At 40.5% G+C, this 13,218-nt stretch overlaps 1 protein-coding gene across 6 annotated transcripts in view; it reads right to left on the minus strand.

The window, feature by feature from the left end:
• COL4A4 (collagen type IV alpha 4 chain) overlaps positions 1–13,218 on the minus strand; it is a 169,751-nt gene that overhangs the window by 67,765 nt on the left and 88,768 nt on the right. For all 6 annotated transcript variants that reach the window (XR_001888181.1, XM_017887015.1, XM_017887014.1 and 3 more), the window contains 6 exons: positions 11,254–11,361; positions 9,938–10,119; positions 9,027–9,090; positions 6,372–6,446; positions 2,221–2,328; positions 1,300–1,407 (listed from right to left, as the gene is read on the minus strand). Coding sequence is in view for 5 of the 6 variants with exons in the window: in XM_017887015.1 (XP_017742504.1) it covers positions 1,300–1,407; positions 2,221–2,328; positions 6,372–6,446; positions 9,027–9,090; positions 9,938–10,119; positions 11,254–11,361 (645 nt within the window). In the remaining variant the exon portion in view is untranslated. The remainder of the gene's footprint in view (positions 1–1,299; positions 1,408–2,220; positions 2,329–6,371; positions 6,447–9,026; positions 9,091–9,937; positions 10,120–11,253; positions 11,362–13,218) is intronic.

Below are 13,218 nucleotides of genomic sequence, written 5' to 3' on the forward strand. Positions count from 1 at the left end.
TTTTTTGAGATGGAGTCTTACTCTGTTGCCTAGGCCACAATATTGGCTTACTACAACCTGCACCTCCCGGATTCAAGCAATTCTCCTGCCTTAGCCTCTCAAATAGATGGGATGACAGGCATGCACTACCACACAGCTAATTTTATTTTTAGTAGAGATGGAGTTTCACCATGTTGGCCAGGCTGGTCTCAAACTACTGACCTCAAGTGATCTGCCCACCTCAGCCTCCCAAAATGCTGGGATTACAGGCATAAGCCACCACTCCCGGCCAAAAAAGTACTTTTTCTAAAGTGGAAGAAATGGACTGAAGAGGGATTGATACCATGGATGAATGTGAGGGCATAAAGAATTGTTAAAGACAAGTATGTTATAGTATATTGTATTGTATTATATTATTATATTATAACCAGACTTTTCTAACCAGTCCACTATTGCCTTTACAGACCAAGAAATTCAACCCAGAAAAAATTATCCTTGATCAAACAAAGATGGTGAACACTAATTACTCTATCTCTGTAGCACCTTATTATTTTCTCTTCCACTTATCACGATCAGTAAACATATATTCATTTCCACATGTATTATTAATGTCTTTCTCTCCTGCCATACTGTCAGCTCCATGAGGGCAGGAAGCAGGTCTATTTTCTTCAAAACTGTACACCCAGCATTTAGCACAGAATCTAGGACATAGCAGGAGCTTAACCATAGGTGAAGAGAATACATAAATAATGGGCCTAAACATCATAAAAATCATTTGGCTAAATGCCTTCAGAAATAAGATGGCAGCAGCCGGGCACTCACATCCTAGCATTTTGAGAGGCCGAGGCGGGTGGATCATTTGAGGTCAGGAGGTCGAGACCAGCCTGGCCAACGTGGTGAAACCCCGTCTCCACTAAAAAATACAAAAATTAGCCGGGCATGGTGGTGTGCGCCTGTAATCCTAGCTACTTGAAAGGCTGAGGCAGGAGAATCGCTTGAACCTGGGAGGTGGAGTGAGCTGAGATCGCGCCACCGCACTCCAGCCTGGGCGACGGAGCAAGACACCGTCTCAAAAAAAGAAAGAAAAGAAAAGAAAATGGTAGCATGGTAGCACTACCATCTCCCTGGTAGAAGGCAGGTCAGCTGGCTGGATGGGCACTACAGCCCTGGCTAAGGAAGAGTAGGAAGATGCTAACAGCACCTAGAGAAAAGAGTGGGATGACCAAGAGCATGGTCACTCACTGGTACAGGAAAAAACACCATTAATTTGCCCTCATTGGGCTGCATTTTTCTGGTGAGATGGGCTTCCTTTTGACTTACCTTTTATTCCTGGAGGACCTGGTATCCCTGGATCCCCCTGGAGGCCTCTTGGCCCAGGGTCTCCCATTTCTCCTGGCTGTCCCCTCAGCCCAGGCATCCCCTGATCACCTGAGGATGACAGGGAAGTTTTGCAGATGCCCAGATAATAAATGAGTTACATTCACTGCAAAAGTCATCTATGTTCTTAATAAATGGCTAACAGAGAACATTGTCTCATTACTTTTTCTTCCTATATATCTGAACTCTACGGAGAAAAATACGTTTAAATTCAGAAGGAGAAAATACACTTCCAAATGAATGAAGTTGCCAATTATAGTTTTAAACTTTCTTTTTTCTGAATTGGCAGGAAAAGTATCCATTAAAATACTGTGCTGTAAGTGTGACATCTGCCTTAGGTCTAGACGGGGTGGGGAGGGGGGGAGGAAAAAAAAGAATCCTGAATGGCAGGGGAAATGCAAAGGGCTAGAAAGGAGCTGCTATCTGGACCAGGCACAATGGCTCATGCCTGTAATCCCGGCACTTTGGGAGACTGCGACAGCCTCCCTGAGGCCAGGAGTTCGAGGCTATAGTGAGCTGTGATTATGCCACCATACTCCAGCCTTGTTAATAGAGTGAGGCCCTCTCTCTCTAAAAAAACAAAAACTAAAAAGAAAGGAGTTGCTATCTGTCCAACCATTCCTTTGTGTCTGGTGCCATGCTAGGCACTTTACAGGTGCTGTCTTAATCTACTCCAAGTCACTCGGTGAAACCCGCTAGCTTATAGGTGAGGCATAGCTGAGCTTAAGTGACCTATCCGAAGTCACAGGTCTGGGAAACGGCAGAGCCATATCTGAATTTAGGTCTAATTAAAGACTGGTTGTTTCTGAAACACTCTGAGACACAGGAGTGCTCAGGGAGCCTCCAGATTTCCTTTCAAGGTACCTGGGCACCCTGGTGGTCCAGAGGAGCCAGGTGGTCCTGGCCTTCCGGGTGATCCTCTGGGCCCTTGAACGCCAGGCAAGCCCTGGTCTCCAGATGCTCCAAAATGCCCTAAAGAAGGAAAGATCAAACATTGGAGTTGCTGTTTGAGACAGTGACTCTGTAAAATCACCAACTTCAGCCCACCCTATTCTTTCCTATCCTTACTTCTTTATTTTTAAATAGTTGCTATTGGAAAGGAAAATAACATTAATGAGATATTGATAACAAAATGCCCATAATCCCACCAGCTTAACACAATTCTCCATATGTGCATACACGTACAGATGATATCCACAGTTTTATATTCTGACTTTTAAAACTAGTGTTGTAGCATAAGTAATTTTCCAAGTTTATATTGGTTTTCCTAATTACGATTTTTAAGTGAATGGCCATTAGCTTTTTGAGTTGATCTTAATTACATTAACTAATTCAATTTTCTTTTACTATTGGTCATTTAAGTTATCTCTAACTCTGCTGTTACCCATAATGCCCTTTATATGTCTCTCATCAATTTTTTTTCTCCTATTAAATTATTTCCTTAGGAAAAATTCCTAGGAGTAGAATTTCTGGATAAATAGCATGATATTTTGGTATTTTCAAATGCATTTTAAATGCTGAAGTATTTTAAAGTACATCACACCATAGTGTAAAACCATCCCTAAATACTTCAGGAGGTAAAAGTCTGAAAATAGGAACGTTTTCTCCATTGCCAAAATAACATTTTCACAGCCAAGAAAATTAATAGCAATTCTTAATACCATCAAACACTCATCCCCATACTTGAATGCCCCCAATTCTCCCCTTAATGTCCTTCACAGTTGGTTTGTTCACACCATGTTTCATCCTAGAATCACCCATAACATCTAATGGATAGGTCTTTTCAATTTTTCACAATTTAAAACGGTCCTTTTCTCGTGACAGTGACTTGCCGCAGGGCACAATTCAGTTCTTCTCTAGTTTTCTACAACAGACCATTCAACCTTTGGTTCTTGATACAGGTTGCCAGTACTTTAGAGTAAGTACTGCACTGACTCATACCACTATGTGGAACCCCCCCACAGCTCCAAGAGCATGCCATGTTCTTACTGAGGACATTTTTGTTTGCTGACTTCTTTTCTTGCTAATTTACTAAGGATAAAATGATATTTTAGACACTCGAAATTACATTTCTTTGATTACTAAAAAGGATGACTATTTCCCCATGGGTTTATTTACAATGTATGAGTTTAATGCATGTTTATGGGATAAATCAAGAGTGTGTGCTGAAAATCACTGGTTGAATCTGCACATAAAATATATGTCTCTCTATTTACAAACCATGGTGGGGGCTATAGTCATCATTTATTACAGCACACATGAAACAAGGTTTCGTTCATCTATAACTGTTCCCTGATCAAATTTACCATTTATTAGTCTCACTCTATATTATCTTATTTATCCTGAAAACATTCCTACAGTAAAGGTAAAGCAGCAGTATTCTCATCCACAAATGAAAACACTGAAATATTAAAAAAACAAAAAAACAAACAAAAAAAACTTTGTCTCCTGAATTTTGTGGGTTTGTGTTAAGAACAGAACTTCTGAGTTAATTTGTACTATATTTTCTCTCTGAATAGAGTGCAGAGTGGGTAGGACTGAACCCAGGATAATCACATATAATCCCAAAACCAGCTGCAAATCTATGCCTTCTCACGATGCTCATTCAAATTCAATGCAGCTTTCTCCAGTCAATGGAAATAGTGTATTAAGTAAACTCTACACTGGTGAATAACATATAATATAATTTAAAATTTCTAAGCTGAGGCCGTGGCATATGGGAAAGGGGCCAATTTAAATGGTGGTAACCACATGAGAACAGGCGAATTCTGCCAAGGCAAACTTTCTGAAAAAGTTAGCCTAAGTGTAAAATCACTCAGATTTACGATTTTTAACTTAAAATACTAGGTAACATCACAGGCCCCCATTTTGGACTACTCTGAGCTTATAAAATCTTCTCTTTGGGGTTTACATAAAAATACCAATAAGTATAGGAAGATGTCTTCAGGTTTTGCTGACGGATGATAATGATGACAACGATGATGATCATCGCACTTTACATTTACATAATCATTTTCAGTTTCAGGTTGTTTCATTTGATGCTCAGGACAATCCTGCAATATGCATAGGGCCAGTTTATAGGCGAGGAAACTACGCTCAGAGAAAATACTCAACTTATGCAAGATCACAGGTGAAGCAATAATGGTGAGCCACTGATTTTTCCCTTCTGAGGCTTCTCACTTTGATATTTGTCATGAACTCCCATAATGCTGACCTCAAAACTATTTCCACCATCAAATGTACACTTCAGTTATACAGTTCAGTTAAAATATTATACTATAGCCTAGGCCGGGCACAGTGGATCACACCTGTAATCCCAGCACTTTGGGAAGCCGAGGCAGGCAGATCACTTGAGGCCAGTAGTTTGAGACCAGCCTAGCCAACGGGGTGAAACTCTGTCTCTACCAAAAATACTAGCTGTGGTAGAGCACACCTGTAGTCCCAGCTACTTGGGAGGCTAAGGTGGGGGAATTGCTTGAACCCAGAAGGTGGAGGTTGCAGTGAGCCAAGATCATGCCACTGCACTCCAGCCTGGGCGACAGAGCAAGACTCCATCTAAAACACACACACACACACACACACACACACACACAAACACACACACACACACACACATACAAATATACACTATCTAAATGTATTTGTTCATGTCAGAGGTGAAAGACCCATAAGAAAGAGTGGGAAGAAGGTGGGAAAGGTCATTTTTGTCACTGTACTAACTTGTTTTTGTTAGACTTCCATTTTAACAATCTTATAATATAAAAACAAAGAAAATAAAACTTCTCATCTAGTTCTGCTCACAAAATATCTAATATTCTTTCTGTTATATGAAATGAAACACAGCTCTTGCCAGAGGGAATTTTAAGGTAATGCACACATTTATTAATATGAGGTGTTTTAATTTACAAGGGACCCAGCTAAACACAAACCTGGTTTCTAACCTGACCACTATTGGCTGAATGCCCTGGGGTATAACTTATTTAACCAGGCATCTGTGGATGGACATTTGTTCCATCCAAACAATGCACATTCCTGGGCATGCATCTTTGTACACTTGTCTGATTATTGACTCCCGATAAATTGCTAGGAGAATTCCTAAGTCAAGGGATATGCATATTTTAAATATTGATGCATTTCTATAGGGTCCAGAAAGGGAGGACCAATTAATGTCTACAACATTTTCTGAAATGTAACATATATGAGTGCAAATCAATAGAGCATTCTGTTCTAAGGCTGCTTTCTCCTCTAGGGGTCCTATTCCGTTGGCTTGAACTCAAATGGTTTCCCTTTCCCTGTAAAACATGGAGCTGTGCATAGCACTGGCCCCTTCCTTCTGCTGTGGGTCATCTAATGTAGCCAGTTGTGGCCTCAACTGTCACAAGAACTCAATGGTGCATCACAATCCATTCTGAAGGATTCCATGTTAATTGTTGTTGAGAAGCAAAATACTGTTTTAAATGACTTAGATTTCTTGTTGGTGACGAGGCTTGTGTTTGCTTGATTTGGTTTGATTTTTAGTAAATTAAAACAGATTCAATGATAGCTCAACAATGGTGCACCTCACTTACACTGGCATGTGCTTTTCTCAGCAGAAAGAAAGAGCTGGAATGACAACCTGCAGCTGTAGTCAGTGTGAGTGGTTATTGCGAATGCATCATTTTAAATGATAGAGGGTGCAAAATGGTCCAGATTTTAATTGTTTGCAATATTCATTTTTGAGTTTGCCAAAATATGGGCATGCCTGGGGAGTTTTCTGTTGTGTCAGCATCATCGGTCACATGAGCCATGATGGAAAAATGATTGCGAATCCTTAGTGTATAACCCCGGTGTTCTTCTAGGCCAGGAATGCTATGAAAGTGTTTAGATATAATCCATTTTATCTGTACCTTAATGCACAAAGGGGGAAGAAAATATTGATACGATCATTGCCAGCTAGAAGTAACTGTTCTGCTTTTCAAACTAAACTATTTTTTTGTTGTTGTTGTTGTTTTAGTAAGAAAAATATGCAGCTATACCTGGACATCCAGAGCTACCTGGCTCACCCTTTGGACCAGGTGGACCAAAGTGACTGGCAGGGTCACCTTTGTTTCCTGAAAGGGATAAAATGCATGTTACATTATTTTAGACATTTAATTTGGTCTCATACAGGTGACAATAACATTTATGGTATTTGTCTATATAGCTTATCTTCAGATATTTTAGGAGAGTATTTTTAAATATTTCTTTTCTAAACAAGAGCAAATAGAAATATAAAATGTCAAGATGCATTTTACATACCACACACACACATACACACACACAGTTTTAGAGTTCATCACAATCATAAGAATCTCCAGGTCTTGATAAAGTTTGAGTTTTTAAGTCCTGAAAAAATTTTCAAATTTAACTTTCTATTTAAGAAATTATTTGGCATTGAGTGACTATATCCTTATGTTTTTGAAACAAAAAGCAACAATTGTCACTGTTTTGGCTGCTGCAATCATATTTCAAGCTCTTTTATAAGGCAGCTCAACTCAGTGTCCTAGAAAAAGAAAATCACAAAGGCATACTGCATTGATGACAACAGATGGCACATTCAAAAGTCACTGTAGGCCATGACTCCCACAGTCCCACAAAGCTACTGGACACTCCATAATGCTTCCAGACACAAGGACCTACATTATGGTTGGGAGCCAGTTTGAAGTGGAGGACTCAAAATGGAGTGGGAGGAAAGGCAAGAAAATAGATGGGGTTTCAAGAGAATTAGAGAGGTAAGTTAGGTGTATCTTACAGTAATTGCCCATTTACATCCCTTTCTAAAGGGGTCCCACCAGCACCTTGTGGAAGCCTTTCTCCTATCTGACTCTACTCATAATCGTGGCCAATTGCTTGAGGGGTGGAATTCTGGCCCATTCCAGGTCAAACAAGTCTTTCCTTGAGAAGATGGAATAAGAAAGTGAGAATTTGAAGTCCTTGGCTATTGGGCCAGAAACCAAGAGCATTATCATGAGTTGTCCTGATGTAGAACATATTAGAGTGCAACCCAACATATCCAGAAATATCCAGAAAAGATACTGTGTAGAGAGAGATGAAGCCAGTTGGTAGACAGTTAAGTAAAAAAATATACCATGGGAAAAAGTGAGAAACCATGGATTGCTTAAGGGCTAGGGTCCCTTTAGCCTTGGCAGAACTATGTCTCCTATCTGTGGGATCCATAAGACATCTTTGACTCCAGGTATCTTGAGTGCATTTCAATTCCTTGTAAGCATGGCCCAATACAAGTACGAAGGAAGTGAGAAGAGGTAGGTTTTTACTGTGAAAGAAAGGTAAAGAGACTATAATAAATGTATAGGTAAGTGGAAAAGGAGTGACTTCTGAACCCTGAAGTTATAAAATATCAAAATCAAATATAAAATTTTTTCTATTTGTAACCGTTTCCCAAGAAGGGATCTAGATTATATTCTTTCTGAAGAAATAAGCTCACACGGGTCATGTTTCTTACAGCACTTAGCATATTATTTATAGAGTGTCTCTCAAAGTAGTAAGACAGAGGATTGTAGGTGGTTCATTAACTAGTATTTTATATTTTAAATTTATTTTAACTTATATCAAAATAAAGGATAATTGCATGTTAACTTGTGAATTTACAGCTAGTTAGGCTAAGGCTAAGGTTAAAAAGGTGAATCATTTCAAAGTAGATTTAAAGAAAAATATCAACCCAATGGTATACCAAGATAGTAAAACTATTAAAGGTTTCATGCAAACATTGCAACAAAGATATCCTGCTCTTTGTTTGTTTACTTGTTTGTCTGAATAAAGGGTTAATGAAGCCTCTCTTTCACTAGAATGTTAGGTGTGTTACAATGCAACATTGTTTTTGACACAAGGTAAACTAAGGCCCGTGGGGCCAAATGCAGCCTGCAGCCAATTTTGCAGATAAAATTCTATTGGAAAACAGCCACACTCATTTGTTTACATATAGTCTATGGCTGCTTTCACACTATAACAACACAGTTGAATAGTTGTAACTGAGACCATATAGCGCAACAAGCTGAAAATCATTATTATCTGGCCCTTTAGGAAAAAATATTTTGCTGACCTTGACTTATAGTGAAAAAACAAACAAACAAACAAAAAACAAAACAAAAAAAACCCCAATTGTAAATTACATCTATCCTGGAACTTCTCAAGTGAACTCTTAGCACCTGCTGGAAAGTCATGGCTTTAGCCTCTATGTCCTAACTGGGACTCTAAAAGCTGTACTTATGGAGTCCTTAGAAAAGATACTGACTCCTGTGGGACATAGGGTTTCTAAGCCAAGGTGGGCACTGCCCACTGATGTGGATCTGTTATCCCTGTGGGCACTGCCCACTGATGTGGATCTGTTATCCTTGCAACTGAGCTGTTACTTGAGGGGCTGCAGTCACTCCATGGACTGCTGCTGGGACTCTCACGGAGGAGGAAGACATGAAGAGCCTGCAGGCACGCTGTTTTCTGTCTGATACCCTTGGATCTGAGTGACAACTGTAGAACATTTGGATCTTGAGTGTTTGACTGTCTAAGAAGAGCCCCTTGGGTGCTGCAGTTTCTTTGATACACTTTGCTTATCATGTAAAAGGCACTTGTTTATAATGATAGAAACACTCGGGACTATGCATTTGACAGGTGGCTTCTGCATCTCCAAACCATACCTTTAGGTCCTGTTGCTCCATCGATTCCTGAAAATCCAGGGGGACCTGGAGAACCTGGCTCACCCTGACAGTTTAATGAAACAAAAGGCCTTAATCAGATTTCAAATACAAATGGCACATGCATGACACGATCCAGTTGTAATTTTCTGTAACTAATTTGGTTTTTGTAATTTGCAGTGGTAATGAAAGTTGAAATGCATTGGAAGTCTCCCACTACATGTATCTAGTTTTTCAAAGTTGATATAGCTCCTCCAGAATTAGAGTTCTCAGTAGCAACTGGTAGCATCCCATTCTCTACACTTGGTTGTGAAACAGTAATTGTGTTACTAATTTGAATTTTAAATTACAAATAAATAAGTTGATACTAAATAAAATAGTATTATAAGTCATAGCATATGAAAGACTTTAAAAATCCATTTCATTCCAAAAGATGGATAGTGAGTTATGCATTTTCCAGAAGTATAATGTTGGCTACTACACATATTGTACCTCGTGGATTCTCAAAGGGTATTTCACTCATGGTTGTGAAGACTAAATATATTTAAAGCAAAATCTGTGATATCTGAAACTGGAAGACTTTAAAGAGAGGAATTGGGTGATTTCTCAGGATGACTTTCATTCCAGTAAACCAGTGGTCATGAGGCAAGTCTTCGTGGGTGGTTTAAACCTGGCTGAGGGATAGCGATTACGTGCCTTGGTCCTCTATTTTAGGGGAACCAGGCAGGTGCACTGGTCAGAAATTTCATCGTGGCCTTCTAGAAGGCTCTGTTTACTCCTTGGGCTACACCTTACATTCTGAAAGCCAGTGAAAGGGCAATGGTATATATGCTGGCAAATTATAGCCCCTTACGGACATCCTAAGAGCGGAAAGGTTTTATTATCTCTCCCCCCACAAAGCACTAGCCCCTTACCTGGTCACCTGGAAGTCCTGGAAAACCAATGAACCCTCTTAGACCAGTTGAGCCTGGAGGGCCTGGGTGTCCAGAAGGCCCTGGCTGACCTTTCTCACCAGGTTCCCCTCTGTGAAATCCTGGTGGTCCATATCTTCCCGGCTCTCCTCTTCTCCCTTGCATCCCGGGAGTTCCTTTATCACCTGATGAAGTTGGAAGTGTTACAGGTCTCTGCTGAAATTTTGAGCTAGGTAATAGTTAGGCTGAGGGACTTCATCCTACTTTTAGGAGATAAAGCCAAAGGTTATTGAGGATTCTGATTCCCACCCCAAGCCGCTTCCTGATCATTTCTGGTTTCAGTGACTTCACTGATGAAAGAAGCTGCCTGAGAACATCTAAGGACTATCAGAGGTGGGAGGGAGCACACAGGATTATTTGCTTCGACTGCTTATTTTACAAATGAAGAAGCACTTACCCAGAAAAGTTAAAATATTTGCCCTCTAACTACTAGCTGAGAGATGAGCACCTCATGCAGATTAAGTCTGACCTTGGAGGAGCACACAAATGGGGTTGTCAAAAATCCTCGCTCTGCAATGTTTCTGCGGACCGTTAGCATGGGCATTGGGGCGTCTGTTAGAAAGGCAGGATCTCTGGCTGCTCCAGAGCTGCTGAATCAGAATCTGCATTTTAACAAGCTCTCCAGGTGATTAATGTGCACTGAAGTTTGAGAGGCACTGGTCATAATGACTTGAACAGTCATTGTGCTATTCACTTTAAAATCAATTACCAAACCTGAAATCAGTAGTTTTTGTATAGCTCAGGTTGATCCTAGTTTAGAATATCCAAATCTAGGAATACACAGGAACTTCGGCTAAGTTTTAGCATGGAGAAGCAAAAAATGTACCACAAGGTTTATTTGTGTTTATTTGTATCCAAAAAAATGGCCTTTTCTCGCGGTGGCTCACACCTGTAATCCAGCACTTTGGGAGGCCAGGGCGGGTGGGTCACCTGAGGTCAGGAGTTTGAGACCAGCCTAGCCAACATGGTAAAACCCACGTCTCTACTAAAAATACAAAAATTAGCCAGGTGTGGTGGCATGCACCTGTAATTCCAGCTACTCAGGAGGCTGAGGCAGGCAAATCGCTTGAACCCAGGAGGCAGAGGTTGCAATGAGCTGAGATGGTGCCACTGCACTCCAGAGCCTGGGCGACAAGAGCAAAACTCCATCTCAAAAAAAAAGTCCTTTTCTAATCTCTGTTATTGGGGAAAGTTGCCTACACATGTGATCTGTAAGGATGTCAACTTATTTGATATGGTTAAAAACTCTAAGTGTTTACCTCTTTCTCCTGGGAATCCATCATCTCCAGGAGGTCCAGGTTCCCCGGGTTTTCCCTTTTTGGAAATGATAGCCATTTCTCCTTCATCTCCGGGAGGTCCTATGGCTCCTATAGATATTAATTATGCAAGAACAAAACGAACAGGAACATCGCACACATAATTCATCTGTTACCACATTTCACTCCCAAATCACAAATTCCCACTTAACCTACGAAGCTGTATTTATGTAGATCACAAAATGTCACCATCGTTGGCTGATTTCCTAAAGGAAGGTCAGTCATCTTTTACATTCCTGACCCCACTTGTCCAGTCACAGAGTCTGGTGTACCAGGAGTGCTCGCTCAATGTTTGCCAAATTCAGCCAAACTGGTCTGGGTCTTTACTGAGGTTAAGACAGATTTGAAAAGTTCCAGTCTACAAAAAAATGTCACTTTGTGCTATAAAGTTTGAATTTGCCCATCTCATATTTTCAGTTCCATGTCTCCTCCTAGCCATCCTCTCTTACTTTCCTTGTATTGAAAGAACAGACACTTATCTCAATGTGGCACTCCTCACAGTGACTTCCGAAAGGTAGGAAGGACATAGTGTACTTCTGCCTGATTTTGTAAACACTGCCCAGCTGTAGCAGTGTGCAGGCATGGGCTCCTACCAGCTTGACGACTGCCAATTACCACAATTCAAGAACCCTGCAAGCCAGTTGTTAAACCATTGCTAACTTTAAATCAGCCATGGCGGGAGTGTCACAGCGTGGCACTCAGCAAACACTATAAACCACAGTGCCTTTTTTTTTTTTTTTTTTAATTTCAAAGAACTAGTTTATTAGCCCATCACTGGCATTAGTCCAAATTTTAATTTTCAGTGGGATAATTGTATAGTAGCATAATAGCACAGCAAGCATCACTTATCTAAGCTAGTAAAGAGTGACTCTTTGGTTCCTTGATTCTACATAATGTACAAGCTAGTAAAACAAAAAATTGTGGTAGAATCAATCAACTAAGAAGAAAAGGTAATTTTAATTCAATATGAGGCTACTTGCCCAAAAGGCCTTAAGGGCAAAAATCCTTGGGTCTGAAAATTGTCAAGCATTTTTTCTCAACACTGGAAAGGAAATATTACCTTCACCCATTAGTGCCCCAGAACTAAGAAGTGGGAGTAAACACTTAACAGCGATGAGGACATAATATTTAAACCATTGGTCTCAAAAACTTATTTTTCATAGTAAAGAAAACTTTTTTTTTTTTTGGAGATGGAGTCTCGCTCTGTCACCCAGGCTGGAGTGCAGTGGCGCAATCTCGGCTCACTGCAACCTCCGCCTCCCAGGTTCACACCATTCTCCTGCCTCAGCCTCCTGAGTAGCTGGGACTACAGGCACCTGCCCGCATGCCTGGCTAATTTTTTGTAGTTTTAGTAGAGACAGGGGTTCACCATGTTAGCCAGGATGGTCTGGATCTCCTAACCTTGTGATCCCTCCGCCTTGGCCTACCAAAGTGTTGGGATTACAGGCGTGAGCCACCGCATCTGGCCAGAAAACATTTTTTTCAAATGAAACTTGGGGAAACTCTACTCGTGGCCCAGATGCAAGTGGACTCATGGTAGTTCAGAGGTTGGCAAACTGCAGCCCATGGGCCAAATCCCTCCTGCTACCAGTTTCTGTCAGCACATGAGATGCGAATGGTTTTTACACTGTGAAATGGTTGAGGGTTAAAACTCAAAAGCAAGGTAATATTTCATTGTGTGAAAATTATATGAAATTCAAACTTTAGTATCCATAAATACCATCTTATTGAAAATTTTATTTTATGTTTGTTTCTGTGTTGTCTATGTCTGCTTTCATGCTACAAAAGCAGACTTGAGTCACTGTGACAGAGACCAGAAGGCCTGCAAAGCCTGAAATTGTTATTATCATGCTTTTTACAGGAAGAGCTTACTAGCCTCTGTTCTAACTGAAACAGAGGTTGGAGAAC

The sequence above is a fragment of the Rhinopithecus bieti genome, unplaced genomic scaffold (assembly GCF_001698545.2).
Source record: "Rhinopithecus bieti isolate Rb0 unplaced genomic scaffold, ASM169854v2 scaffold_15336, whole genome shotgun sequence".
In the NCBI taxonomy this organism is placed as follows: domain Eukaryota; kingdom Metazoa; phylum Chordata; class Mammalia; order Primates; family Cercopithecidae; genus Rhinopithecus; species Rhinopithecus bieti.